We start from the raw sequence: 27321 nt of genomic DNA, 5'->3' as shown, positions 1-27321 counted from the left end.
ATATTGATGATGACCCCTCCCACCTCCCACATTTCTATGCCAAAGCAAGCCCTTCAAACCTCAGAGGATAGCCTCTGTTTTCGAAAAAAAGGTATAAGCAAAAAATAAAAATAAAAGAGACAAAAAAAAAATATAATAATAAAGAAAAGAAAAAAAAAAAAAAAAAAAAAATTGATACTACTATTGAAATACAATTTTAGATTCACTTTTATTGTCAATTAAAAGTACAAAAAAAAAAAAAAATTAAAAAAATAAAACACAATCTATAATAATAAATAAATGTATAAATAGCTACTATTTTTTTAAAACGTACAATATGAGACTGTAATAATAATGAACTAAAAAAGACTTGATCGCAGTTAATAAGTTTACTAATAAGTACCTATTTATTGTTTTTATAGTTTTAGTCAATACATTTTTATAGAAAGTAATATGTTACTAAAAAAAATGTAAAAGAAATACTTTATAAGAAAAAAAAAAAAAAAAAAGAAGAAAGAAAGAAAAAAAAAATGAAGTCTTAAAAATTTGTGATAAAGAAAAGTACAAATAGTACTTTAGTACTAAAAAAAATATATCTTGTAAACAATGTATACTGGCAGCACTTTTGCTAAATGGAAGGAGTAGTTTATGCCACCAGTACACATACAGTGTACTATGAGTTTATGCTGCTACCTTCTCTTTCCAACCTTTGTTATTGTTTTTTAGTTTTAAGTATCTCACTAAACGTACAAAATTGTCATCGTGCCTTGAGCAACACGAAATATAAAAATTTATCTTTGTTTTGTTAACTAGTTTATTTAATGTTAATACACATATTTAAAGTGTAAATAATAATTAATACCCTTAGACCAGACCAATTCTAAGTCGGTCGAAATAAAATACCTATACTTAAGCGAATGTAAAACACCAATGTATATGTAATTTCTTGAAGTCTCAATAAAGTTCATTCATTCATTCATTCATTCATTCATTCATTCATTCACCTGTCAAAGTGGCAAGTAGTGTCAACCCAGCCAGAACTTTCACTCTAGTTGGAAATTTTAAAAGAAAAAGAAGAAAAGACCTCCAATTTATTTTTTTGTATTTAATTTGATTTCCGTTCTGTCTGGTCGTTGTCTAGCGTTTTTTTTTTTGTTTGCCTACGAAAGAAACTGAATTTTAATTAAACTTCCTACTTCTATTTGAAACATTCTAACAATGGATTATAAGGTAAATAAAATTAGCTTTAAGATACTATCAAATTGTATGATAGTTTGATAACGTCTTTGTTATTTCTAAATCGATGATTCTATCTACGCAATTTTAACTAATTAGCCAAAGTTCTTCAAGTACTCTTGTCCACTTTAATTAATGTATAAATCCAGTCAGGAGTCTTTTGTAAAATACACATTTTTATGATTACATAAAAAATTAAGTGTGAACTATTGAACCGCTTTATTCCATTCAGAAAAGTATGTGACGAATCAAGTTTTTTTTAGTAGCTCGTGACGTATTAAAAACTCACAGGGCTCCAACAAAAAAAAAAAAGGGACCGGTCAATCTAGTTTTATATTCACGAGGGGTGTGCCCTTTATTAACAATTTAAAGATACTTTGACCTATTTCCTTGTAAATTGCCATTAATCATGATTTAGAAAAAAAAGGAATCAAATAGGCAACTAATTAGAGTGATATTATAAAAGTAAACACTCTTGGGAATGACTCATACTCGTCGTTTAGAACCAAACCAAAACATTAAAATCGTTTTGTTATTTTAAGATTTTTAACTGTAAACAATTTAGGTGCACATGTGTCATGTGTATGTATTCAATTTCGTCACAAGTTGTGTGTATAAAGCGGGCTAATTTGTCAGTTTTTTTGGTATACCAAGTTGTGAGATGAAAAATAAAAAATGATTTTTAGGATATTCTATTTGGAATATGAACTTAAAAAGCAATTAAGGAATTATAACCCATTCATAAGCTCGATAGTTTAGACTTTATTCCTATAGTTTTGCTCATTTTACTGATAAAATTTGTGTCCCATTAACACAACCATTCAACCCATCATTATTTTCTGAAGTTTTCTTGGAAAATATAGGTAATAACGTCTGTATATCAATCTGGGAAAAAAGATAAGGTTACAAATTATAGACCCGTTTCTAAACTTTCCATCATTCCAAAGATGTTAAATTAAGCAGGTTCAAAAACGATAGGGACTAAATATTTAGGTAGGTTTCGCGTCTCTGATTGGTTAGCCGTCAATAAAAATTCTTCCAATTTAGGCTATTTTATTGGAAAGTTAGGCAAGAAAAATCTTCCTAAATAGATTTAATCGTCTACCTAACTTTCCGTTCAGAAAATGACGTTAACTAAATATTTAGTCCCTAACGTTTCCTGAAGGTGCCTATTGTCTTGTCAAAGATATTTTATTATCTATAATTTCCAAGACGGATTTTGGAAAGACAGATCTAGTGTCTAAAATTTGGTTGAATTTACGAATTTCTGTATAAAATCCTTAGAAGAAAATCAACAATTTCATAAAATATTTACCCCATACTGGGACATTGGTTTTTTTTTTTGTAATACGCCTATTTTACCGGTTTTTGTACTTTGAACATAATTTTTTGTTGGCTCAACATGTAATTTAATTATTTATGAATAGATTTTGCCAACGCAAGGGCTCTCAGAATTCGGTAACTTGCTAACTTCGAATAATCTTTACATTGAAACAGTATTTAACTCCTCCTGTTCATAATTGATTTTTTTGTGTTTACAAATCTTTTATCTTTTTTGGTTATTTACTGAAAACAATTAATCAAATAATATTTTGTTTTGTTAGCCATTTCGCTTCATTGTTAACAGTTCGAAGTTTTAATAAAACTCAATTTCTTACTTTTATTTTAGAGCAACACCCTGAACAAAAATTTTATTGTTGGACACTGTTTTATCATTTTAAAAACTTGTCCAGTAATCACAGAAGAAAAGATATTGAAATTTAAATTCTATAAAATAGGGTTTTTTGGAGCAAAAAATAAACTCGAACTGTTGCTTGTTTATTTCTTTTTTAATAAAAGCCTATATTTATCGTTTTTTTACCGAAATTATTTTTAATAGTTTTAGAATACATTCGGCACCTGCTGGATGTGCCTCAATCAAAATGCAAAATCTACCCCGGCTTCTCAAAAAGCAAACCGTTAAATAATGTCTTCAGTACTATTTTCATTTCTTAATTCAGAGTGCATCCACACGAAAATATCTTTAACGAATGTGCCCCGATGATGAATGTGCCCCAGTTTACCATGCACTGATTTTACAATGGCATTTAGCTGGGTCAATTTAAAAATCCTCTTGAGAAAACTTGAGTCCTATGGAATTAATGGGTCATATCATAACCAATTTGTAGTTGTTGAAGACGTTTGTTTCAATAGGATCCAAGTTAACTATGGAATTCCTGAAGGAAGTCATCTGGGTCCTCCTATTTTTCTATTATACATACCTAAAAGATACGACTAACATTCTAAAATTCTGCAAATCGTCGGTGAAACCAGAAAGTGCATGGGTAACTCCATATTTTCTGAAAATTAGTTAGTCAAACCTGATATCTGCGAGTACAGTTCCTTAAACTGGGAATACCTTTAAAGTTTATAGTTTTAATTCTATTAATAAATTAGAAAACTGAAAATCATCCAATACCTATGAAGTTTTAATGCTCTCCAATAAAATTTGGTAATATGTAGTGAGACACTTTTCGTGTTTCACCTACGAAATGTCTCTTATTTTCAGGCTACATAAATTTTTTTGCTGTTAGTTCTAGTGTCAATGTTTGCTTGCTCTTTAGAAATGACCTAGATACATTTTGTAGGTTGTGTAACCTAAATGATTTACATTAAATATCGATAAATGTGTTTTCATGTCCTAAGTCCTTATATAGTTCCATTATATTTTTTGGAAAATGTTGATCTTAAAATCGTTATAAAAGTGTCATGTTGTAGATTTTTAATTAAGCTTATAAAACCTATCTAGATATAAATTTAAAGAGAAAAATTTTTAAGAATTTGTTGTTGGCTTATTTAACCAAATTAACAAGAACTAAAAACTTAATATTTTCGAATCTGTTGATTATATATCGTAGAATAAATGAATAAATAAATCAAAATAAAATTTGTATCCTCTTAAAGCCTATCCCAACTGTTGTCCCAGCTTCGCCTTTTGATGCTGCTGCCGATGGCCAAGCCCTTCGCGCCGCCATGAAAGGTTTTGGTACCGATGAACAAGCTATCATTGACATTCTCTGCGCTCGTTCAAACACTCAGCGTCAAGAAATCAAAGCCTACTTTCTCCACGAATACGGACGAGATTTAATTGACGATTTGAAAAGTGAACTTGGTGGCAAATTCGAAGATGTCATCATTGGTCTAATGATGCCACCAGTCGAATACTTATGCAAACAACTTCATAAAGCCATGGATGGCATTGGCACTAATGAAGAAACACTCGTCGAAATACTTTGTACAAAATCCAATGAAGAAATTGCACAAATCGTAACGGCTTATGAAGATAAATATGAACGTCCATTGGCTGAACATATGTGCAGTGAAACATCGGGACATTTTAGACGTTTGTTAACTTTGATTGTGACAGGGGTACGTAATCCAGCTGGAAGTGTTGATCCGGAAAAGGCAAAAGAACAAGCTGAACAACTTTATGCTGCTGGAGAAGCTAAATTGGGCACCGATGAGCAGGTTTTCAATCGGATTATGGCTCATGAGAGTTTCGCTCAGTTGCGATTGATCTTTGAAGAGTATAAACAACTTTCAGGAATGACTTTGGAGCAAGCTATTAAACACGAAATGAGTGGTGAATTGCATGAAGCTATGATGGCTATTGGTAAGATTTGTTTTTCTTCTTTAAGATTTTGTTATTTATTTTTTCGTTTTGTTTTAATTTTCTAGTTGAATGTGCTCAATCACCACCAGCATTCTTTGCCAAATGTCTCTTCAAAGCTATGGATGGTGCTGGCACCGATGATCGAACACTTATTCGTATTATTATTTGTCGATCGGAAATCGATTTGGGAAATATTAAGGAGGAATTTGAACGATTGTATAATAGGACTTTGGTTAGCGCTGTTCGGGTAAGATAGAAAATGGAATTTTTTTTTATTTATTTTTAAATTGTTTTTTTTTTTTTTTTCAATTTCATTTTCAGTCAGAGACATCTGGTGATTACAAACGTGCATTATGTGCCCTTATTGGAGGTGCATAATATGGATCTTTAAGTTTTCTTTTTTTTTTTTTTTGTAAAATCTCATTGCCTTTTAATTGTAACTGTGAATCTCTCCCACTTGAATGTACCCTGCATAGAAAGTGTCTACCAAAAAAATCATATATTTATGTCTGTTATACTCGTAGTTGTTTCTCTTTTTTTTACCATTCCTAAATGTGCTTTAATAACCGTGGTTGTCAGAATAAAAGAATTTTTATTTTCAAAATTGATGTTTTTTGTTAAAGGAAGGTTCAGTCGAATTGATGGATTTTCACCTCTACTTACTGCCACTGAATTGCCTAAAGGTGATCTAAGATGAACGTTTAATTCATTGAATCCAAGAAGTGTGATATTTTTATTCAGCTTTTGTCTTAAAATAATATGTTCTACTGAATTATTTTCCAAAATTCGGGAGAATGGTTAGTTTGGTCTTCATACATAAAATAAGTAGAAAAGCCGACGAAGAATGTTCGGCATATTAGCCTTATATCTTTCTCACTTAAAAAATCTTGAACCGTATCTTAGAAATTAGTTAGAATTGATATCAGTATCCTTGAATTCATAAAGTGAGCACGGTATAAAACAAATACCCTAGCCACCTTAGTTGCGAGAAAGATTTACCGAAATTTAAGAAATGCACATTGTTTCAAATTCGTTAACACAAGATCACAGATCATCCTTTTATGGCGCCTTGTCATAATAAATTACTTGTACATGTTCTGTCAGGATGTCTGTCGGCCTGTATAAGAAGCTAAAGCCTAAACGGATGGGCCAATCGACTTCTAACTTGGTACATATGTATGTATCAGTTTTAGGACATTGTACAGAGGGATTTTTAGAATTAATTTTGTTGGTCCAACAATAACTGTAGGTAGCTGCCATATACCAATTTTGAAAAAAATTTAATTTTATCAAAAACGGCTCCTACGATTTTGTGTAAAAAAATCAAGCAATAGTTTTTAGCAAGTTATATCTTTTAATGAAAAAAGTTTTTTTTTTCTAAAATCGTTATTAACGGTACCTCCCATAGAACCGTTTTTCTAAATTTCTGACTATCCATATTACTGGTTCAATTTCAATAAAAAAATAATAATTTTCTTAAAATCAGCTTTAACGATATTGATTTTTTTTCTTAAAAAGCATCTTAATAAAAATAAATTAAACTGCATACTTTTTTGGAGCTCAATTTCGTTTAAAATGTTGTTCTTTACACTAAAAGAACGGATTTTTGTTTCTCTTAATATTTTTTTTATATAGGTACATTTACCCTAATTTGTATATAAAAAGCATTGATTTCCAAAAGCAATTCACTCTCTAAAAATTGCTTGAATTTTGTCAACAAAAAAAAAAACTAAGAAAGTTAAATTTTTGAATAATACCTATTAATTTTTAACGATTTTTTAGCGGAAACTTTCAAAAATAACAACAGCTCAGTAAGAAGAAGCGTTTTCCCATTTTTATAGGGCAAGTATTGAATTTGTGTGAAAAACTTTTCCTTAGAAAATATTAAAAAGAAAAACAAAATTCTTATTTAAATGCCGCTTTATTTATTTAAAAAAAAATCTTAACTAAATGAAATATGTTTTATAAAACACAGTAAATGAAATATTTTTTACAACTTAGAAAATGTGGGTATCTCTCCCTTGGTCAACTGAGCCATTGTGGCGTTGATAAAGTCTTCACTTTGCAAATATAACTTATTCATTTCACGCTAAAAATGTATAACAATAACAATTAATAGTAATTTTATTTAAGTGACAATAATGTATACTCACAATTTGATCCAAGCCCTCTTGATTGGGTCTATCAAAAGAATAAATTATATTCTTTTTCGTAGCTTGAACAGCAATAGGACTTTTACTGGCTAAATCTTCAGCCAAACTGAGTGCAGTCTTAATCATTTCATCTTTATTTTCAAAAACCTGAAAATGATCAGTTAATTTTTTTTTATTTTATTTATTATAATCCAAATAACATACCTTGCTAACAAGACCACAACTTTTAGCTTCATCAGAAAGGAACTTTCTACCAGTCAGACATAATTCTCTTGCCAAACTCTGACTATTAATAACTTTTGGGAAACGTTGAAGAGTACCAACATCAGCAGCCATTCCAATTTCAACTTCTTTTACCTGAAACATTGCATCTTTGGTGCAATAACGTATGTCAGAGGCTGTAATAAGATCAACTCCTGCACCAATGCAGGCTGAGTGAACAGCACTAATGACAGGTTTATTACAGACTTCCAAAGAGGATATTGAATCCTATGACAAGTAATTTTTTAGAATTCTTTAAACTGGAGAGATTTTTATGAATATTACCTGATATAGTTTAATGAGCTTTTCTAGAGCACATCCCTTGCGTGAGACTTCTTCAATTTCAGCGAGTTCTTGTGCTAATTGCATCATATCATTTAAATCGATTCCAGCAGTAAAGTGCTTACCCTCAGCAGAGATTACTACAACTCGACAATCAGGATTCATGCTCAAAGATTCAAAGCAATCTTTAATATCTCTAAAAGAATTACATAGGTACTAGGAATATTTATCAAAATAAAGGACAATGGTAATTTATGTATGGGAGCTGGCCCTCAGACCAATGTCATATGTCATTAAAAAGGTAATTTTGGCCAGATCAATTGTTTATATGACGAAGAGCTTCAATTCGCTGTAGGGAAAAATTTAAAGGAATAAATGTAGAACAGGCGTAGAATAGGCAATAGTCGGAGAAACGGCCGTCGAGTTACTAAGCTCATAAGGTTAAGGGTTCAAATTGGTGTCAGATGAAGGATAAGTTAATAGAGAAAATGAAAAAATAGGGTAACCGCTTCTATGTGGCAACCCTATTTTAAAAGAAAAAATGACACATAACATGTCTTTGTAGTATGATCAAATAAGAAAAATTTTGAAATGAAAAAAAAAGCCTAAACATTAGAAAAAAGAGACCATCCACAGCACTCTCACAACACATGATTGACAACACACTTATGGCTGATTTTGATAACATAAAAATATTAGGCAAGGAAAACCGCATCTCCACCCGCTACACATTGGAAAGTCTGCGCATCCAGCAGAAAATGAACCGAACGATGAACCATCAAGAAGACATCGATAAAATCAGCTGCGTATATAGTGTTGCCATAAATTAAAGTCTGTGATAAGAAATTGTGATAATAGCTCTAAGTTTTTGTTGTAGTGTTTTGTTTAGTCTTTCATGTTAATTTATTAAATTATTTATTTAAAATTTTAAATTCAAACAATAGTAAAAATGTACTAAAATTTAATTTTCACCACTAAAAGTAAGTTCCTATACAAAAATTTAAATATGCTCCGTATGAATTCTAATTTGTAATTGTATTTTTGGTTATATTAGTCAAATAAAAAATCCCCTGAGGAAGCTGGAAAGAAACCGGCGAAACGTAGGGTAACAAAAAGATGAATTAGTGTTTCATTAATTGCATCCAAAAATAAAGATTATTAAAGCCCAAATAAAACCTAAAAATTTAAATTTCAATCATATGATCAAAAATTCACATAATAGGCGTGTTTTTTCTACAACTCAGTAGCTACTCATTTTTTTATTTTATTCGAAAAACAATAAAAACAAATACTTACTTGTGTAATTTTTATTATTGTTTTGCGAATAAAATGAAAAATGAGTAGCTACTGAGTTGTAGAAAAAACACGCCTAATATGATGAAAAAAATAATAAATTTACAAATATGGCAACCCTATTCAAATTTACAAAAAAAAAAACATACAAAAATCTTTTTTGAACAACAGAGTAGGTACAATTTTGTGTGCACTTAAAGGCTAAATTATACACCATTCTTTAGCTACGGAAATACTAAGAAAAACTAAAAATATTATTTTTACGGCCAAAAGTGTGGTATTATCATTTTTTATCTTTTGGCCTTTAACTCTATCCAATTCCATACATTTTTGTTTAAAAAAAAGTAGTTTTTCTGTGTTTGTTAGCAATTGCGTAGGGTTGACGAGTACTTTTCTGTATTTTTGAGGTGGCACCCAATATTTTTAAGATAGAAGATAATGTCAGCAAAAATGTGTACTCTTGCTCAAAAAAGATTTTTTGATGGTTTTTTTTTTCTTTATTAATTTGTAGGCCTTCGTTCCTATTATTATTTTATTAATTTTTTTTTTTCATTATTAAGGCTTTTCAAACTATCATATTTGATCATACTGCAAAGATAAAGTTATATGGAACCTTTCCCGCAATATTATCGTAGGCGACATAGGGCTTACGATGTTTTTGTTTACAGAAAAATCTTTATATTCTTTTGTTTTTAGCCTTATTGGAGACAATTTTGATTACATTAACACAAAAAAAGTTATATTTTTTTCATTCTTACTGTTGGAAAAATACAATTAAATGTTGTCCATTATTCAAAATTTAATTTGGCGCTAACGATTATTTGGCGGGAAGGGGTCGATATGTACAATGACCATTTTTCTATCGTTATCGAAAGTCATAAATTGTTTTCCTATGTCGTTTTCCAAAATTCAAGGAGTGACACTCCTAGCTATATAATCACTCCGAAAGGAGTGATTTCAAATTCCAAAATTGAAAAAGGATTGAATTTTTGGAGTGAATTCTTCACTCCCAAAATTTTGAAGGAGTGACGGAGTGATTACCAATACTTCTACATTTGACTTCATGGACTGACTGTCAAATTGTTGGGTGGTTGTTTTAACTTAAATTATACTTATTTACAAAAAAAATTCAATAAAGTATTGTAAAAAATCACTAAAAGTGAATTTAAAAGATTGTGTTATTATTTTATTCATTATTTCGTATTACAAACACATGCAAAGCAAACGTCAAATCACTCCACTTGTCAAATTCTTCGTGAACAAATTCCAAAATTGCACGAAAAAGGAGTGATTCACTCCCATAATTTTGGAAAACGACACTAGTCTAAAGATAGCTGAAGAGTTTTCAACATGCGAATTACAAAAATGCGAACCTTTTGCCCCTTTTTATTTTCTCTATTAACTTATCTTTCATTTGACACCGATTTGAACCCCTTACCTTGTTAGATTAGAAACTCGACGGCCGTTTCTCCGACTATTGCCTATTCTTACCCAGTTCTACATTTATGTCTACAACTTGTTTCCCACAGCAAATTGAAGCTTGTTGCCAAATATATAAACAATTGATCTACGCAAAAATACCTTTTTAATGACATAATAGGTCTGTTTGGGTACTGTCTAAAACAGAAATATTTCTTTTTTTGACAAAAATAATGTACAAAACCACACCATTCCAGAGTACCCAAACAGGAATTGGGCTAAAAATATTGAAAAAAGTAGAAATATTTCTGTTTTAGGCAGTACCCAAACAGACCTAATATGACTCATCTTTATTGGTCTCAGTCTGAGGGTCAGCTCCCATCCCATACATAAATTACCATTGTCCTTTGGAAGGAATTATACTTACACCCACATTTGCTTATTGATAGCATTGTATTTATCAGGGCGGTTTAATTGGACATGATAAACAAATGGTTTTGGAACTGCAACCGAAAGGCACTTGAAATTATTTTCTGTAGATGATGTGGGTATGATTTTGGAACTCATCGTTCTTATCATAGAAGATGCTAAAAGTGAGAGATGTAATTTTGATTGTAAAATTGGACTTTGAACTTTGATTCCTTTGTTTGGAGAAATTGTAATATACTTACAAACCATGTTTTTAGATAAAAGATTAGATGATAATATAGTTTTTAAAGACATTTGAAATGTTTATTTATGTGAATAAATTAGAAATAATTAAAAAATAAGAATTGAACTGCAAAACAAAGTTCACCTATAAAAAAAAACCAAAATAAAAAAGTTTTATAAATTGGAAATGTCAAAAACATAAGGTTGGCGTGTTCATGTGTCTGTTTAAAAAGAGGAGTTCAGATTTCTAGATTTCTTGAGCTCTAAGGTAGGAGTTACATCGACTGATCTCGGTGAGCTGAAATAAACCACAATTCCAAAGAATTGAGAACTTGGCAAATGGAATGCTTTTAAAAAGAAAAGAGGTAATTTGTCACTATTCTTTGGAGAATTCAGAAAAAAAACCTTTGCTTTTAATTTTACATTTATTTTGGGACGAACGATAGCTTTTATAGCCTGTTTTCATTACAACATTCTATTAGTGCCTGGCTACACAGTGATTTTTCAATCGATTCAAAAATCACATGCCCAATCACGTTCCACTTTTACATTTTCTAGGAACAAACGTCAAAAAGAAGAAAAATTTAGGAATGGAACTGTACATGTACTACCCTCAGAAAATTCAGTTCGTTTCGTGAGCATCTTCCCCCTTCACTCCTCATCCCTCTTGCCTACAAACTCACTGCTTAGGCGATTGAAAAATCACCGTGTAGCCAGGCACTTAGGCTGTAGTTAAAACAGACTATACTAGTTTAAAAACACGTTTTCTGATGTTTTTTTTTATTGATTTTAAATTAATTTGAATATTTTTTATTTTGACTTTGCGACGAAAGAATTTATTTTTTCGTTAGTATTTTCGCTTTCGACTTAGAAAAATGCTTGTTTCGCTTCAGCTGTGTACTAGGATTTATCCATAAGCCTAGTACTCAGCTGAATAAGCGAAACGACATTTTCCATATAAAAATAGCATAACGAAATCTTGAACGAAAAATTTCGTTTTTCGTTCCGCTCTAGCTGCGTACTAAGCTTTAGCCTGAAAGGAATTCAAAATTATTTGAGCTTTGTTCGCCTTCAGATATCTCTCTTTGTTGGACGCACCTATTTAGATTTTGACAGATTTTGGAAATTTTTCCATTACACACCGTTATCCATAATGATCTCATAAAGATAAACACGTCTTAATTCTAGCCAGCTCCAGCTGGAAAGAAAAATAAATAACATCAACAAATCACGTGAAATTTTTCTATCCAATAGATTAGATAAGATAACTTGTCAAGAGTTAAAACCAGTTTATAAAAAATCTACTTTCATTTTTGTTTAATCTAAATAGCTGTCAATGGTGTTAAAGCTTTCACTGAAACTTCTAAAGTTCCAGCGCATAATGGCTGCCAATTATTCTTCCAAACCTTCCACCGAATTGCCATTGCGATTTGTCCAATTTATTCGCAAAAACGAATCAAATAAGCAATTAGGTGTTTTAGCAAACGATGGCTTAACACTTCATCCACTTCCAAATGGAACTTGTGACAATAGCATGATTAATCTTATTAAACAAGATGCCAATGAAATTGGAAAGAATTTAAGTTCCTTGAAATCGGAACAATTGAATGCAGACATTGAACTTCTGCCACCGGTAACAAATCCAGAGAAAATTGTATGCATTGGTCTTAACTATCTGGATCATTGTTTGGAGCAAAACAAACCGAAACCAAAAGAACCAATGTTCTTTAGTAAGTTTGCCAGCACTTTGGTCGGCCCAGCGGGAAATGTCATTGCCCACAAAGTTTCCAATGTAAGTTTTTTGTTATTCAAGAATAGTGGAGTAACTAAAGCCAATTATTAGGGAAATCGGCCGTACAGCTCCGATTTTGAAGATCTTTTTTTTTTTCAAACGTTGGTAATTAAAAATACTTTAACCTCTATAGGTTAAAAATAGAATACCTATAAAATATTAAAGTTAGGAAACACCCCTAAATATGATTAAAAAATAAAATATTTAAATTTTTCATACAAAATGTATCCAAATGACGACCACGAAGAATTTGAAGTTTTAGGCGTATAAAAGTGATAAGTGAGATGGGTATCGGTCGTCATTTGCATGCATTTTGTATGAAAAAATGAACTTAATTATTAATTAAAAAAATAAATATGTACACGTTTTCTAACATTAATATTGTTAAATTATTTCTATCTTAGTGACCTTTTTTTTATAAATAGGATTTTAACTCCTACGTGGGCTTGAAGTCAATTTTGTTCTTTATTCTAATTTTTCGTCGACGTTTCGGTTGTGATTACAACCTTCTTCTTAATCTTAAAAATATTAATAAAATAGGAAATTAAAATCAATACATACAATATTTAAGCTTAAAAAATTTTAAGAGTTTTCTTAAAATATTTGATGGTACCTAGCTGGATTATCTCTTTTTTAATATTTTTTATATTTAATATATTTTTTTAAATTAATATTTTAGGCTAGACTTTATATTTGACTTGAATTTTAAAGATCATTTTTGATTTTGAGGTTCAAAAATTTTGAATTTCTTATCAAATGTGAAATTTAGATTTCATTGGGCAGGTTCAGAAACGTTAGGGACTAAATATTTAGGTAATTTCTCTTTAGGCAAGAAAATTTTCCCTAAAAATTTAGGAAAGTTTTTTTTTTGTCAACATGACATCAGATTGTTTTTAATTAAAGAATTAATTTAGCAAAATTAAATTTATTTATGTGAAAAACAACTAAAAAGTGCATTATCGGTTATAATTAATTTTATTTATTCATTACAGTTAAGTGAAATTTGGTGTCTTACCCATGCGACCGGTAGAATTCTTAAATAAATTTCGAAATTTGACAATAGCATCACATCCAAACTAATTTAGTCAATTTACTTAAATTTCCGTTCAGAAAATGACGTTGCCTAAATATCTAGTCCCTAATATTTTCTGAACGTGCCCATTATTTTAAAATTTCGATTGATTGAAACGTCTTTTTCAAGACTTCATTAATTGAATTTTGAAATATTAGAAAAATAAAGAAGAGATAATCCAGCTACATTTTTTTTAAGTAAACGCTTATGCAAACACTCAGAAAATTCATCTCAGACTTGTGTTTGAGAAAAAAATTTACATAAGTGACGACTCTGAATTCCGTCCTTAAACTTTAAAATTTGTTGGTCCTAAATGTTGTTAGTTCAATTCAGAAGAAAAAAATGTAATATATCGCTCATTTACTTGAACACTGTCATAACTCATAAAAACTTTTTTTTTTCAGAAAACGATTTTTAGAATTGGCATCGATTTATTTTTGTATGTAAAAATTTAGTTTCTAAAACAAAACTAGTGCTCCTTCTCCGTCAATTTATAATGTTAAGAAATGAGTTTTTGCAGGATTAAAGATTACTTTATTCCAATAACTTCTGCATAAATAATTCAAAACTCGTGATTTTTGAGTTATGACAGTATTCAAGTAAATTAGCGATAGCTAAAAAAAAATGTTTAAAGTTTAAAAAACTTTAGTTTAAAAAAAAAAAATTTGATAAAAAACTGAATTTTCCTATTGAAATAATTGATTTTTTTAAGACTTTGACAAAAAAGACCTTCAAACGTTATCTTTTTAACCTTCAACAATAAAGCATGCTTAATAAAGATCTGCGATCTGCTCGATCTGCGTACCAGGCTTAAATGTTGAACTTTGAAAAAAAAAATAATTTAAATTTTTTTTCAAAAACTTCTATTAATAGGTCTGTTCCAGACTTTTTGTGCACTAAATTAGGCAGTCTGTCAAATTAATGAGAGTTGGGAGAGAATTCTCTTAGAAGGAAATAAAACTACGAAAGACTGCCAAAAAGTCTGGAACAACACCATTATTCAACACAATTTCATATTTTATGCTTAATTCGATAAATATTAACACTTTTTTAATGCAAAAACCACGTAAACGCGATTCAATTTAAAAAATCACTACAATTTGATTTGTTTTCATCTTTATTTATTTGTTTGACATACGTCAACTTTTCATTTGATAGAACTCATATTTCTGCCGGAAGAAATTCTTTGGGCTAAATTTGTCAGGGTGAGGAAATTTTTTACTCTCTCGTGAGCGCTCTCTTCTACACAATTTTTGAAGTTGGGAACAGACTCTGACCAAAAATAACCAAATATTACTAAATTCGGCAGTTTAAAACTGAGTGTGGAACGGACCTAATAAAATTCAAAAAATAAAAGTAGCTCATATCTTATGTCGAATTCCTTTCAATCCAAAAATCGAATTTTCGGCGATCTCGAAGCGAATTTTTTCTGAAAATCATGTTCCATAGAAAAAAAATTCGCCTCAAACGAAGCAGAATTCGAATTTTTTTTAATCCTTCTTTTTTGAGAGATTTACACGGATTTGCACACACACTTGGAACATTTGACATTTCTCAAACGTCAAGCTGAAAGATTCCTTCGTGTTTTTTGAGAATACCAACTTCAAATATAATGGAATATCGTGTTTTTATTCCGGAAAAATATGAAATAAATAAAAAAAACAATATGCGATCAAAATATAATTTTTCTTGGTGTAGTTCTTGTGAAAAAGTCAAATTACTGTGACTTTTCTTCTCGTGATTGTCTTCAGGAAATTTTTTTCTCTGTAAAACCACAGAATACGGCCAAATAATTAACCTTTTACTTCATCTTCACTCAGATCTTGATAGTATCTGCAATTTCCTGTTGATTTGGATTAAATTAAATTTATATTACCGAAGCAAATAAACAAAATTATTGATCAAAGGAATCTTTGGTTTTATTTTACAGAAATTGTTTTGATTTCAGCTTGAAGTTCGTGTAAAAATTGTTGTCAAATGACACACATCAAAAATTCGATTTTGTTGAGGCGATTCTAAAAATTGAAAGGAATTCGACATTAAAGATTTCTCTGAAAATAAAATTAGGAAAAGTCATAATTTAATTTAATAAAGGAATTTCACCAATAGTGTAAAAAATATATATACATAATCTGTTTTTTAAATTAATGAAATATAGTTTTAAATGATTTTGATCACAAAACAAAGTATGCCATCTTATTTACTGTATTGTCGTTTTCGATTGGACGTCCAGAAGCGTCCGGAAGCATTCAGAAGCCTTCTGATACCGTTTTATTGGCATGAAAATGACAGCCAGAACGCTTCTCAGAAGAGAAATTCTCTTCTCGATTTCAAATCAGAATCGAATCAAGAAGCACTAATACATTTATACTTACATGTCAAAGAAAAACTCAATCATTGTTTTTTTCTGTTTTCCATTCAATTTTTTTTTTGTTTTCTGCTGTTAATTTATTTTCAAACAAATAAATTATGCCTTTAAAATACACTCCTGCTCAAATTTAACGCACGTCATATTTATTTTACAAAAAAGTCCTACTATTACTTTATCTCACAGTATCGTGGTTATTTTCTCAAATAAGACAGGAGTTAGCTTAAATTGAATGTATGGAATAAAGTGTTTGTGGGGAAGATTTGGAGCGGTATGCTGAAGTCTATCTGTCAACCCGCGAACCTTTTAGAGATGAGTCATAAATTTTATTGGAGTAAACTCTGCTTTACAACACCTACGGAGTTAGTGAGGTCTCCTAGACCTACTTTAAGTACCCAAAGATACTTGACTGATATCCTCGAACAGCATCCGGTTCCAATCACCCCTAGATTTGGTCCACAGTTGAGTCTGATGCACGATAATGCATGCTAGAGTGGTTTGAGAATATCTTCAAGGTTAAAATATGCCAGCTTTGAAATGACCACACAGATATTCGGATTTCAATTCAATAAAACATGTCTAGGAGATGTTGAAAAAAATGCATTTGCGGCCGAAATCCACCTCTAAGCATTCTTGATCAACAGAAAACTGCAGTAAAAAAAAAAGTTGCAACAAAACCTTCAAAATTTAATTTGTGGAATGAATAGACAACTCCAAATTATCATATGCGCTAGAGGAGACAATGCCAAGTATTGAATAAAATTATTGGAAAGAACTGTCACGCGCTTCCATTTTTTAACATTTTTTTTCTTAAAAAACAAAAATTATTTTAATATCAGTTTTCAGACCTTGAATTGCTAAATTTGGTTCATCTTTTTTTTGGTTGATAATACTGTTTCAGTTTAGCATTTTTCTGACTTGCTAAACAATAAGCAAACACAAAAAAATACAACAAATAATTTTAAGGCCATTTTAAATAAGATGCAGGGGTATAGCTAAGAAGAAAAAAGTGTGCGTTAATTTTGAGCAGGAGTGTATTTTCCAAAAGGAATTTCCCATTAATTCGTTAAAAATTAGGCACAATTTTCTTTAAATATTAATTATTTTTCAAGTCGTATGCCATGTTTGACATTTTAAATTTCAAAGAAAAACAAACACAAACACAAAAAAAACACAATTGAGTGGATGCGATTCAAACTGTTTTATTGGATTTCAGAATGAGTGAATCCTTGAGTGATTCCAATCGAAAACGACATATGAAAATGAATTTTTATAAAAAATATTTGAAAATCGTTAGAGCCGTTTTTTTCAAAAAAATAATTTCAATTTCTCCTTTAGGGAGTAGGGAATGACCCAAAACTCTTTACTACCAAGTTTCGAAAACTAAATTTTTTGTTCACAAAAATCTTCAATTAAATTTTTTTAAAAACAATACGGCAGCAGCGACGTGTGAAAAAAATCATCAAATTCGGAGCTGCTCGGCCGGGTTTTCTAATATTGCCCTTTTTTGAGCTTTAGTTACTCCACTATAAAGAAAAAAACAATGATAAATTGACTAATAAATTAATAAATTTATAGAAAATCGATTTTGAAGTTGAATTGGCTGTTATCATTGGGAAAGAAGCTAAGAATGTATCGAAAGAACATGCTCTTGACTATGTTTTTGGTTATTCTGTTGCTCAAGATATCTCAGCTAGAGATTGGCAAAAGGAACGAAACGGTGGACAGTTTTTAATAGGAAAGTCTATGGACTCGTTCTGTCCTCTGGGACCTGCTATAGTGCACAAAAGTTTGGTAGAAGATCCCCATAATCTTCAAATAATAACCCGTATCAATGGAGTAGAAAAACAAAATGGAAACACAAAAGATATGATTTACAAAATTGATGATATCATTCATGAATTGACAAAGTATTTTATTTGATACTGTAGCTTTTTACTTACAGTTTTAATTTGTTGTTTATTTTTTAGGAGCATTACTCTAAAACCTGGTGATGTTATTTTAACTGGAACTCCAGCTGGTGTTGGTATGCATAGAAATCCACCAGAATATCTTAAACCTGGCGATGTGATTGAGAGTGAAATTCAGTCTGTTGGTAAACTTCTTAACAAAGTTGTAGCCGATGAATGAGATTAAAGTGCATTTATTTAACTAACTAAAGAAAATAATTAGGGAAAATTTAATAAATGTTTATGGTTCATGTTTTAATTTATTCTTGAGTTAATTTTTGTTTTAAGCGTAAGGTAAACATTATTATTTTTTTTTAATTGACTTCTTGCACGAGTTACTACCCTCAAATCTAAGGTTAAAGTTGGGAAACGAAAGGTCGGTTGAAGTAACTTAAAATGAAAACATTTATATTCAAGAGCTTCGAAAAAACAATGTTAAGGAAAGAAACATCTCCAAAACAGCCTTTCTAAAAAGGGAAGTACTTCGAAAATGTGTTTTCCAAAGTTGAGGAGTTAAAAAAAAGGCCGTACAAATTATTCAGAAATCGCAAGAAACTGTGACAAAGTCAAGTGGGTATGAAATGAAGTTTTTGAAGGTTCATTTTATATAAGAAATAAATTGCTTTGGCAGTTTTAGACCGAGAGCCCACAGCAAATTTTGGGAGTGGAGGTATAACCAAAATGTAAGTATGCAGTTTTATAGCCTTATGCATTCCAATAACGAATTCAAAAGTGTGGCAGCTTTAAATCACGGCTTTATATGGTTTCTGAGGGGTTAAATATCGTGAGTTTTCCAATTAATGTGAGTAGGCTAAATTAATACAAAATCACTATCTGAATATAAGGACTAATGCTCTGTCAAAAATTGCAAATATTTTTGAAATTTTTTTCATTTTTATATGCAAATTGGGGTTTTTGGATTTGTGTTTTCCTATCTATAACTCAGAAGTATGAAAAATGTAGTTAGGGCCTTTACGAGATTATGGGCAGTTTTATGTTAATACTAAAAGATTATTTAGACAATTGGTCTAACCGCCACATAGAAGCGATACTGGTTGTGTGAAAGTAGGTAATTTTAGAAAATATCTCAAACCTTTGAAATGCTATTTCTTGATACTGTTCCCTTATTAAATTGGTAATTTTATGTTAGTGAAGTAACTAAAGCTAAACTAATTGCATGATTCCAGAATAGGGTCGAATATCGCCGATTTGGTGATCAAAGGCACCACGTTTGTACAACAAGTCCTTAAGGACCAGTTTGTGTGGTTCAACTGTGGTTCAAGCATGGATTTGGCTATTTTAATAAAACTTGACCTTGAACCGGTGCTAAACCTCAGCTTTACCACCGATTTTGGAAGATTGACGAACCACATATTAAATATTTGTTCAACTGGCCCTAAGTAAAGTTTATATTGGTAGAAATGATGTTTTATATCCTAGATAATTTCGTAAGGTAAAAATTAGTTCATATAAACCATACAAATTGTATTGTAAACTATCTCATTTCGAAGGTAAATTTAATCAAAATTATCTACCCTAGTCGAAACCGGTTCCATGCAGCGCTGCCTTATCGACCAATTCAATTATTTTAAAAAGTTTGAGAAGCCCTGTTTATAACACACAAATCGTCCACTGAATACATTCATCCGGATAATCGAGAAAGAGACAAAATGATATAACAAAATTTTAATTGTCACCCAAATCTGACACCGGCACAAAAATTCTTTGTTTAGAATAATAAATATTCGGATTCGGATACATTTCTTCCTATTTCTAATTTTTGCAAACAAAATAAAAATAAATAAATTAAACGCTATAATTATATATACATAAATACAAAATTTACTGTTATAATTTCAAATTACAAAACAAGTTTTATATCTTTAAATTGAAATGGAAGTAAGTACATTCTTTGCATAAATCAAAATAAAAAAAAAAACTATAAACCATTACTTTCCTGTTCTTCAGGATGAGATAGTTTCTTGTCTACCAAAAAATAGTGAAACCATCGATTTCCAAGGCTGGAATATTTCCTATGAAAAATCTCATATTTTAAAAAGTGTTTGTACCAATGGCAAAGAGAATTGTCCAGAAAATAGTCCAAATTGTTGTGAATTATGCACGTAAGTAAAATTAAGGACCATTCTTGTTTATTTGATGATGAACTGGAATTTTGTTTGTTGTTGTAAGCTATCGTTATGCTCTGGAGTTGCCTCATCTACCAGATATGGTATTCCATAAAAATAGATTAACATTAATTCATTCAAATGGAGCTCAATTAGATTTTAAGCCAATGGATGCTCTTCATTTGGTTGAAAATGGAAAGCAACCTTTGCAAGTGGCTTGTGCTGAAGAATGGCAAGAAAGCAGGTGAGAAGATTTCTCTATTATTTGTATAAGATTGTATTTTTTATAATAATTTAAAGGTCTGGTCATTTGTTGGAAGAAAAATTCAAACCATTCGATTGGACATTCTCAACCAATTACCAAGGAACAATGAACGATAAGATACGTATTGAGGAGACTGACTTAAAACTGAATATATTCAAGTTGATGCAAAAGGAGAAGATACTTTTTTATCATGAGCTAACATTGTTTGAAGATGAATTGCATGATAATGGGATATCATCGTGTTCGGTGAAAATTGTAAGTGAAGTCAGTTATTGCAAAATATTATAATATTTTAAATGTGACTAGGTTTTAAATAGATGGCAGTAATAATACCCAGATATGTTCACAACAGCTTACCTATAATAATTATCGTTTGAAAATTTACCTCAAATTGATATTTCAAAGAGTATGTAATTTGAGCACTCTAATTTGATCAAAATTTCCTTTCACAGGCGCATGTAGCCTGCGGTGTAGCTTTGTTACAGCTTTCGGGGTAGACTCGATATGTTTCTATGCTAGATCATTGTTTTTCATTAATTTCTTTAATGCATCTTCTCTTGAATTCAATTATTAAACTATCTCTAGATTCGAAAACTTTTTCTAAATGACTATCTTCTCAGTCGTTGCACCTTTTAATGATTTGGCAAGGTTTATGTCGTTGTGCACTCCTGTTGTATATTCTCCAATCTCAAAAACTTTTTTCAAAACAATGCTTAGATTTAACATCAAACTTGGACAAAATCTGTGAATCAGCACCAGCCTGAGAAAAAGCTATCTTTTTTTGCAAGATTATAATGATCTTATACATTACGGTTTTGAATTCTTCGAAGCCTAAGACAAACTAAATGCGGTTTTCATTTCAGGAGTCTTAGGCCTATTTTTCGAGTTTATGTTAAAACTTACGGTGCTATTGTATTTTGAACTGGAGTCTCAAAAACTTTTTTTTAGTAAATGATAGTTGTAACCTATTTGGTTGTACTGTTTTTTTTTTATAGACTAATCCAACGAAAATTCTTCATCTCATGCCATTAATTTGAAATGTTGTTTTGTATAATGTCCAACATTCTGAACTGTTTGTAAATGCTGGGCAGAGATTTGCAATAAAGATCCTTTCTTTCAATTTAGGGTAAATTTTCAATTACAGAAGATGGCAATGTTTTTCATCCACTCTGCACTTACGCTAAAGTTGATTTTATCACTAGGACATATTTAAACTTTATAAATTTAAGAAGCATTATCAATACTAATTAGATATGTTATTTATTTATATATATACACTCCGCTTCAACTGAATAATTTTCAAAGGTATTATGTCCATTTTTTCCGAAGATTGAGCTTAAATGAATCTTTTGATGATGCTTACCGTTAGCATGTGATGTTGAGAAAACAAATCAGAAAAAATAATTCACAAAGTACCGCTATTTTTTGTAGTGCTCTCTTACAAAGTGTCCCATATGGAATAATGCAGTTTTTTTTTGGGTCAACTGAATAGACACACGATCATTAAAGGTCAATATCTTCGTTGTTTGTGAGAGTTTTAAGGTGCATTTTAAAGCAAATATTACTTTTTTGTCTAACTAAGTACTAAAAAACTTTACATGACTCTAATAAGTAATATTTGCTTTAAAACTGATGCAACTGAGTTAAAATTTTTGATTGCAATTAGTTATTCACGGTTAAAAAAAAAATGAGAAAAATTAAGATTTGTATTCACGGCACATGAAAAACCGTGACAGAGTGACCATTTTTTCGATTTTTTTTTTTTCGAATTCCCATAACTCACAAAATATATGGCTTCGATTTTTTTTACTATTTTTCTGATAACTGTCACCACCTACCCTATCTACCGTTTTCGTTTCGACGTTAACTTTTGGGACACCCTGTATATTCAATATTATAGAGAGACTGTTTTGCAAACACTTTTTTGAAAAATGGTTAATTTTAAAATTTCTGTCCTGCCAAACGCACACCCGTGTGCCGATAGAGGTTTAAGAAAACTGCTAATTAAAATTCCTTCATAATACTGACCACCTGTGAATATTTTAGCTATCATCCATAAGAGATCGGTCTTGAGTATTATTAACAAATTTAAGTAACAGATCTTGTTAGTTCACAAATTACGTACTTTCTTTTTTGTGTTATTTTTCATTTCTGTTATATACAGTAGCGAACAAAAAAAAAATGCAAACAATTAAAACATTAGCATTTTTTTGCTCGTTTATAAAAACGCATATTTAGGTAGACTTTTGACCAAATAATGGTTTTCGAGTAAAATATTGCACAAATTGACTCTGTTTAATGAAAATAAAACAGTTTTAATATGCCAAATTTGGTAACTTAGTTCTTGTTCAAAACTAAACCGCTTTCATTTGCATTTTTTTTGTTCGCTACTGTATGTTATATTCCGACTTTCCAGTTATCACTGCTTTCGCCTCTTCGTCATATTTTTTGTCGGGTATAAAGGTTTCTATAATAGTAGTTTGTACTTTTTGTAAGCAAGTCCTTTGTATTTGCACGTTTTTTTTAGAAGTATATTGAAGGTTTGGGCAGAAATAAGTAATTCCATAAAAATTTAAAAAAAGAAAATATTAAAAAAAAACATGTTTGTTTTTTAAAAGCTTCTACCTGATATGTGGACATAATATAAGGCTTATGTTGACCAACTTGGACCTCATTCATAGACTCCTTTCAATCTGCCTTTTTGCAGTAATAAGTTTGCAGTTTCTTAATTTTTTCAATCGTCAAGTCTTTTACATTGTTCAAATTAATTTTTCAATAATGAATTTCAAAGTGGCTTTATTGGAATATTTTTTTTTACAAATAGCGCGTCATGCCATCTGGATTTTTTATACTCCTACGTTATTTCCTGCGTGTGGACAATGTAATGCTCAAAATAAACGATACTCGTTACCATTACGAAATCGAGAATGATTTTATTTTGAAAGAGTACACCGCCAGAGAAGCGAAATATGATGAACTTAAAACCGTAAGTTATTTAAAAAAAAAAAATACATAACTCATACTTACTTACTATTTTTTCCATACAGGTTCCTCCTGCTTTATTTACTTTACCCCATGAAATCGAAAAGTTTCTACCCATCAAGACAAAACAAACGTTCAAATTAATTTTTAAGTAAAAATCTCTAAAGCCACCCCATCGCTGCCGTATTAAGAGGTTTATCTCTCCAAAACCATCCAGTGATTATATGAAATTCAATCGTCTTGCGAGAAGTTCGAGTGAAATTAATAAAAAAAAGTTGTAATGTAAAATTATATTTATTTGTTTTTATTTTATTTGAATTAATGGAGCATTTGTGTTAGTCGTTCTCGATTAACTGAATAAACAGAATGAGATGCAATCATATTTTTATCATTAAATGCTCGTTGGAGATCCTTGAGGGTTATTAGATTTTTCTTTTGTGGATATCTGCAAAGAAAGTACATAGGTAGTCAATTAATTAGTAGGGTGTGTAATAAAGAAGCTATAAAATGTAAATGAAGGAAAAAATTTTTTTTTTATATAAAATCGTTTTTTTTTAACAAAAAAAAATCTAAAAAAAACTAACGAAATCACTTACAGTATCATGATATATCTTTTTGTAAAGCCAGAAACTCTTTCTGTATTTTATGTTTTAAATCAAGTTATTTCACGAACTACTTTTGGTAAAACTAATTTTTAAACTCAAAATTAAAAAAAAATTAAAACAATTGTTTTTTTTTCGAAATTTAACTTTTTTAAGTACTTTTTTTTAATTTTCTGTAGTATTATCAATTTGAGGTCAAAGGCCGAAAACGAGATGATTTTAAAACAAAAACTTTTGAAGATATAAACAAAATTTCAAAAAAAAAATTTCAGTTTAGGGGAGAAAAACAAAGTAACTAACTCTACTTATTACTTAATAGCTTCTATAATTCTATATTTATTGTTTGATTTTAAAAACTTAATACTTTTAGGATTTGTAATAAAGTTATCTTTGACCTGAGACCTTAAAAATATTTTTGTTTTGTATCCACACGGAGCAATTGAAAACAAAAAGGAATACTTCATAAAAAACATTTTTTTAAATCAATTTAATTAAATTCAGTCATCTGTAACTCAATTAACTTTTACTATTCCCTTTAAAACTTATTTTCTGATGTTTTTACTTGAATTTTTTTATTTTTATTATTTTTACTTTGCTTTAATACTCGATGGTATTTTTCCTGTAATATGTTCGTTGTTGACTTTGGAGACTTCAAAATTTTTTTTCGCTTCAGCTGCGTATTAGGCTTAAACCGTAAATAGTAGAGATGATTTTTTTTAAATCGATTAACAAATTTAATACTAGAATGAAATACATATCTAATGAAAAAATTCTAAAAAAAAAAAATTCAAAACCAAGTTATGAACGGTTTTTTTTAAACAAATGAAAAACACCTTCGGCAAAGTATTCTTATGGTCAGGGGGAATTTTTATCGACAGCATGGCTTATATACTAATGATAAGTTAATAAAAAAAAAAAATCTCATACGGATTTTTTTTGAAGTCCCTGGATTTTGAAACATGATTTTCTGAAAAACTCCTATTTTTACTTCCGATATATGTTGTAGGTAGTATATATACTGTTGCAAAAACTGCTTAAATCGAAAACCGTAAGGATTTGGGAGGAACAAGTTACCAAATTCTGAGAGCCCTAAAGTTGGCCTATCAGCATATTTCGTTTGATCCATTACTTTTGGGACACCCTTTATATCAAGTTATGCATTCGTACAAAAAAAAAGTTGAGATAATATTTTTCCATGACATTAAGATGATAGAGAATGTTGAAAACGTGGGTCCCGGAAGTCCGTCTATCTGTCTGTCAGTCTGTCTGTAAACAAAGCTACAGCCTAAACGGATGGACCGATTGATGTCAAACTTGGTATGTAGCTTTATTTGGCGGCTCTCCAGAGGGGTTTTTGGAATTAATTTTTTTGGACCAAAAATAACGGTACTTGTCATATACCGATTTTAGTACAGTTGCAATTTCTCCAACGATTTTGTTAAAAAAAAAGTCTATCTTTTAAAGATTTTTTTTTTTGAAAATCATTATTAACGGTACTTCCATAGAACCGATTTTTTTAAATCCGATTTTCTCCGAAACTACTAAATCGATTTCATCGAATATTTTTGTAAAAAAGCATTGATATAATTTTAATATAAGGCAAAAATAAAATTTTGAAAAAATTAATTTTTGGATTTTTAAAAAAATAAAATATTTTTTTTTTTTTGAAAAATCTAATTTTCGAAAACCGGACATTGAATTTTTTGAAACAGAGGAAACAAAATTCACGATGATGATTTATAAAAAAATTAGTTTTTTTAAAAAATGGCTCTTACAACGGTTTAAATTTTTTTTTTTCCAAAAATGCTTCTTAATAAAAGAAGTGAAATTGCATACCCGTTTCGGAGCTCAATTTGATGTTGTTTTTTCCATTTGAAAAACGAATTTTAAGTTTTTTTTTTCAAACAAATTTTGCTACTTGTACCTTAAGAACAAGTGTGTGCGACCCAGTCGTGAATTTTATTTTTTTTTTTACACTTTTGTGGCGTGAAGGAACACAAAACCTCGAAAAGTTCAAAAATAAGTACTCTCATAGGAGTGAAGGAAAACGAAATAAAAATATGACAAAAAACTTACACTTCCTCGCAGGCCGAAAGAAATATCCCTTCGTCATTGGACCGTCTCATAAAGTTAGGTGATGTTATTTCTTTATCCAATACCAATGGACCATCATCAATTTTCTGTCTTGTTACTGTATTCCTCAAAAAAGGATCCTTAATCGGTGCTCCAACATCATAATAATAAGACCCTTCGCCAGTAACTTTATAGTGCTTCCGCTTCATAATAATCGATGAAATGAGATTTTTAAGTAAAAACTGCACCGCAATACACATGTATTCGGCAACAGTATCATCAACTTGCACCAAACCAATTTCCCAGGCGCCAATTTGAAATCTTCCATAAATGAAACCCGTATTTGGAAGAAATAGTTCCTGTACACAATAGCGAGCAGTTGGCATCATTTGCATTGTGCTTTCAAAGCTACTTGGCGGGCGAATGGGTTCTAAAGGATCGGGAGCAAGAAATTCAAAGAAATCGTAAGGCTCAAACATTGCTCGTTCGCTGTGTGTTCGAGAACTTCGTTTTCTCTTTCGATTCGAACGAGAAGACGAATGATGGCCACTCGTTGAACTACTCGAAATCAACGATTGTGGCTGGGGTGTATTTATTGCACCGATTTTACACATAATCGCAGCAAATAATTCATTATGCAAATGTAATTTATTGCCAGGGAGTAGTTTCCTGGATTCCAAATCAAATTCAGCATATTCAAATTTGCGTCGAAAATAGTATTTCATGTTGTTTAAGTATTTTTGATAATTATCGCCGAGGGCAATCATTAGAGCGTTTTTAGCTTGTAATACTCTTTCATTTAATTCACTCATTTTTGCAAATTTGTTTAAAGGTTTTTTTGTTTGTTTATTCTGTTTGTTAAATTTTTGTTTGTTGCTAAAATATTTATTATTTTGGATTTGATATCCGAATGAAAAGTGACAGTTGACAGGACGGATAACAGCTGAGGTTTACAGTTTTGGGGGTTCTGGATTGGTTATGAAATATATATGAATAATGGTAAGGTAGTGTTTTGGAATTTATTCAAAAATTTAAGATCACGTTCTCACTAAAAGTTGTTTTTTTTTTTTTTTTGATCGTCGCACAGTGTGCAATTTTGTCAAGCTAGGGGAAACTTATTCGTGGTTCCAGGTACACATTTTTTTTATATAAACTAGTTAAACTTG

The 27321-nt window shown here is 30.3% G+C and overlaps 5 protein-coding genes across 5 annotated transcripts; 3 read left to right on the top strand and 2 right to left on the bottom strand.

The window, feature by feature from the left end:
• The first annotated feature begins 1019 nt into the window (after nt 1-1019).
• On the top strand, nt 1020-5471 carry LOC129911470 (annexin B10). The gene is made up of 4 exons (XM_055989284.1): nt 1020-1209; nt 4159-4867; nt 4933-5114; nt 5189-5471. The coding sequence occupies exons 1-4, from the start codon at nt 1198-1200 to the stop codon at nt 5243-5245; spliced, it is 960 nt and encodes a 319-aa protein (XP_055845259.1). The 5' UTR covers nt 1020-1197; the 3' UTR covers nt 5246-5471.
• A 1298-nt stretch (nt 5472-6769) lies between these two features.
• LOC129911663 (delta(3,5)-Delta(2,4)-dienoyl-CoA isomerase, mitochondrial) lies at nt 6770-11106 on the bottom strand. The gene is made up of 6 exons (XM_055989530.1): nt 10947-11106; nt 10703-10862; nt 7567-7759; nt 7225-7509; nt 7021-7167; nt 6770-6956 (listed from the first exon to the last, which is right to left on the bottom strand). The coding sequence occupies exons 1-6, from the start codon at nt 10996-10998 to the stop codon at nt 6858-6860; spliced, it is 936 nt and encodes a 311-aa protein (XP_055845505.1). The 5' UTR covers nt 10999-11106; the 3' UTR covers nt 6770-6857.
• Nucleotides 11107-12115: 1009 nt separating this feature from the next.
• On the top strand, nt 12116-18366 carry LOC129911662 (fumarylacetoacetate hydrolase domain-containing protein 2). The gene is made up of 3 exons (XM_055989529.1): nt 12116-12718; nt 17737-18068; nt 18129-18366. The coding sequence occupies exons 1-3, from the start codon at nt 12263-12265 to the stop codon at nt 18286-18288; spliced, it is 948 nt and encodes a 315-aa protein (XP_055845504.1). The 5' UTR covers nt 12116-12262; the 3' UTR covers nt 18289-18366.
• Nucleotides 18367-19832: 1466 nt separating this feature from the next.
• LOC129911668 (TIP41-like protein) lies at nt 19833-23771 on the top strand. The gene is made up of 6 exons (XM_055989534.1): nt 19833-20006; nt 20076-20230; nt 20298-20477; nt 20534-20753; nt 23323-23484; nt 23546-23771. The coding sequence occupies exons 1-6, from the start codon at nt 20001-20003 to the stop codon at nt 23633-23635; spliced, it is 813 nt and encodes a 270-aa protein (XP_055845509.1). The 5' UTR covers nt 19833-20000; the 3' UTR covers nt 23636-23771.
• Nucleotides 23762-27051, bottom strand: LOC129911666 (transcriptional adapter 1-like). The gene is made up of 2 exons (XM_055989532.1): nt 26159-27051; nt 23762-23925 (listed from the first exon to the last, which is right to left on the bottom strand). Exons 1-2 carry the CDS (start codon nt 26965-26967, stop codon nt 23799-23801), a joined length of 936 nt encoding a protein of 311 aa, XP_055845507.1. The 5' UTR covers nt 26968-27051; the 3' UTR covers nt 23762-23798.
• Nucleotides 27052-27321: the final 270 nt, after the last annotated feature.

The sequence above is a fragment of the Episyrphus balteatus genome, chromosome 2 (genome assembly GCF_945859705.1).
Source record: "Episyrphus balteatus chromosome 2, idEpiBalt1.1, whole genome shotgun sequence".
Classification (NCBI taxonomy): Eukaryota; Metazoa; Arthropoda; class Insecta; order Diptera; family Syrphidae; genus Episyrphus; species Episyrphus balteatus.
Note: the sequence above shows the minus strand (reverse complement) of the source record. Positions and strands in the feature narration are given on the sequence as shown.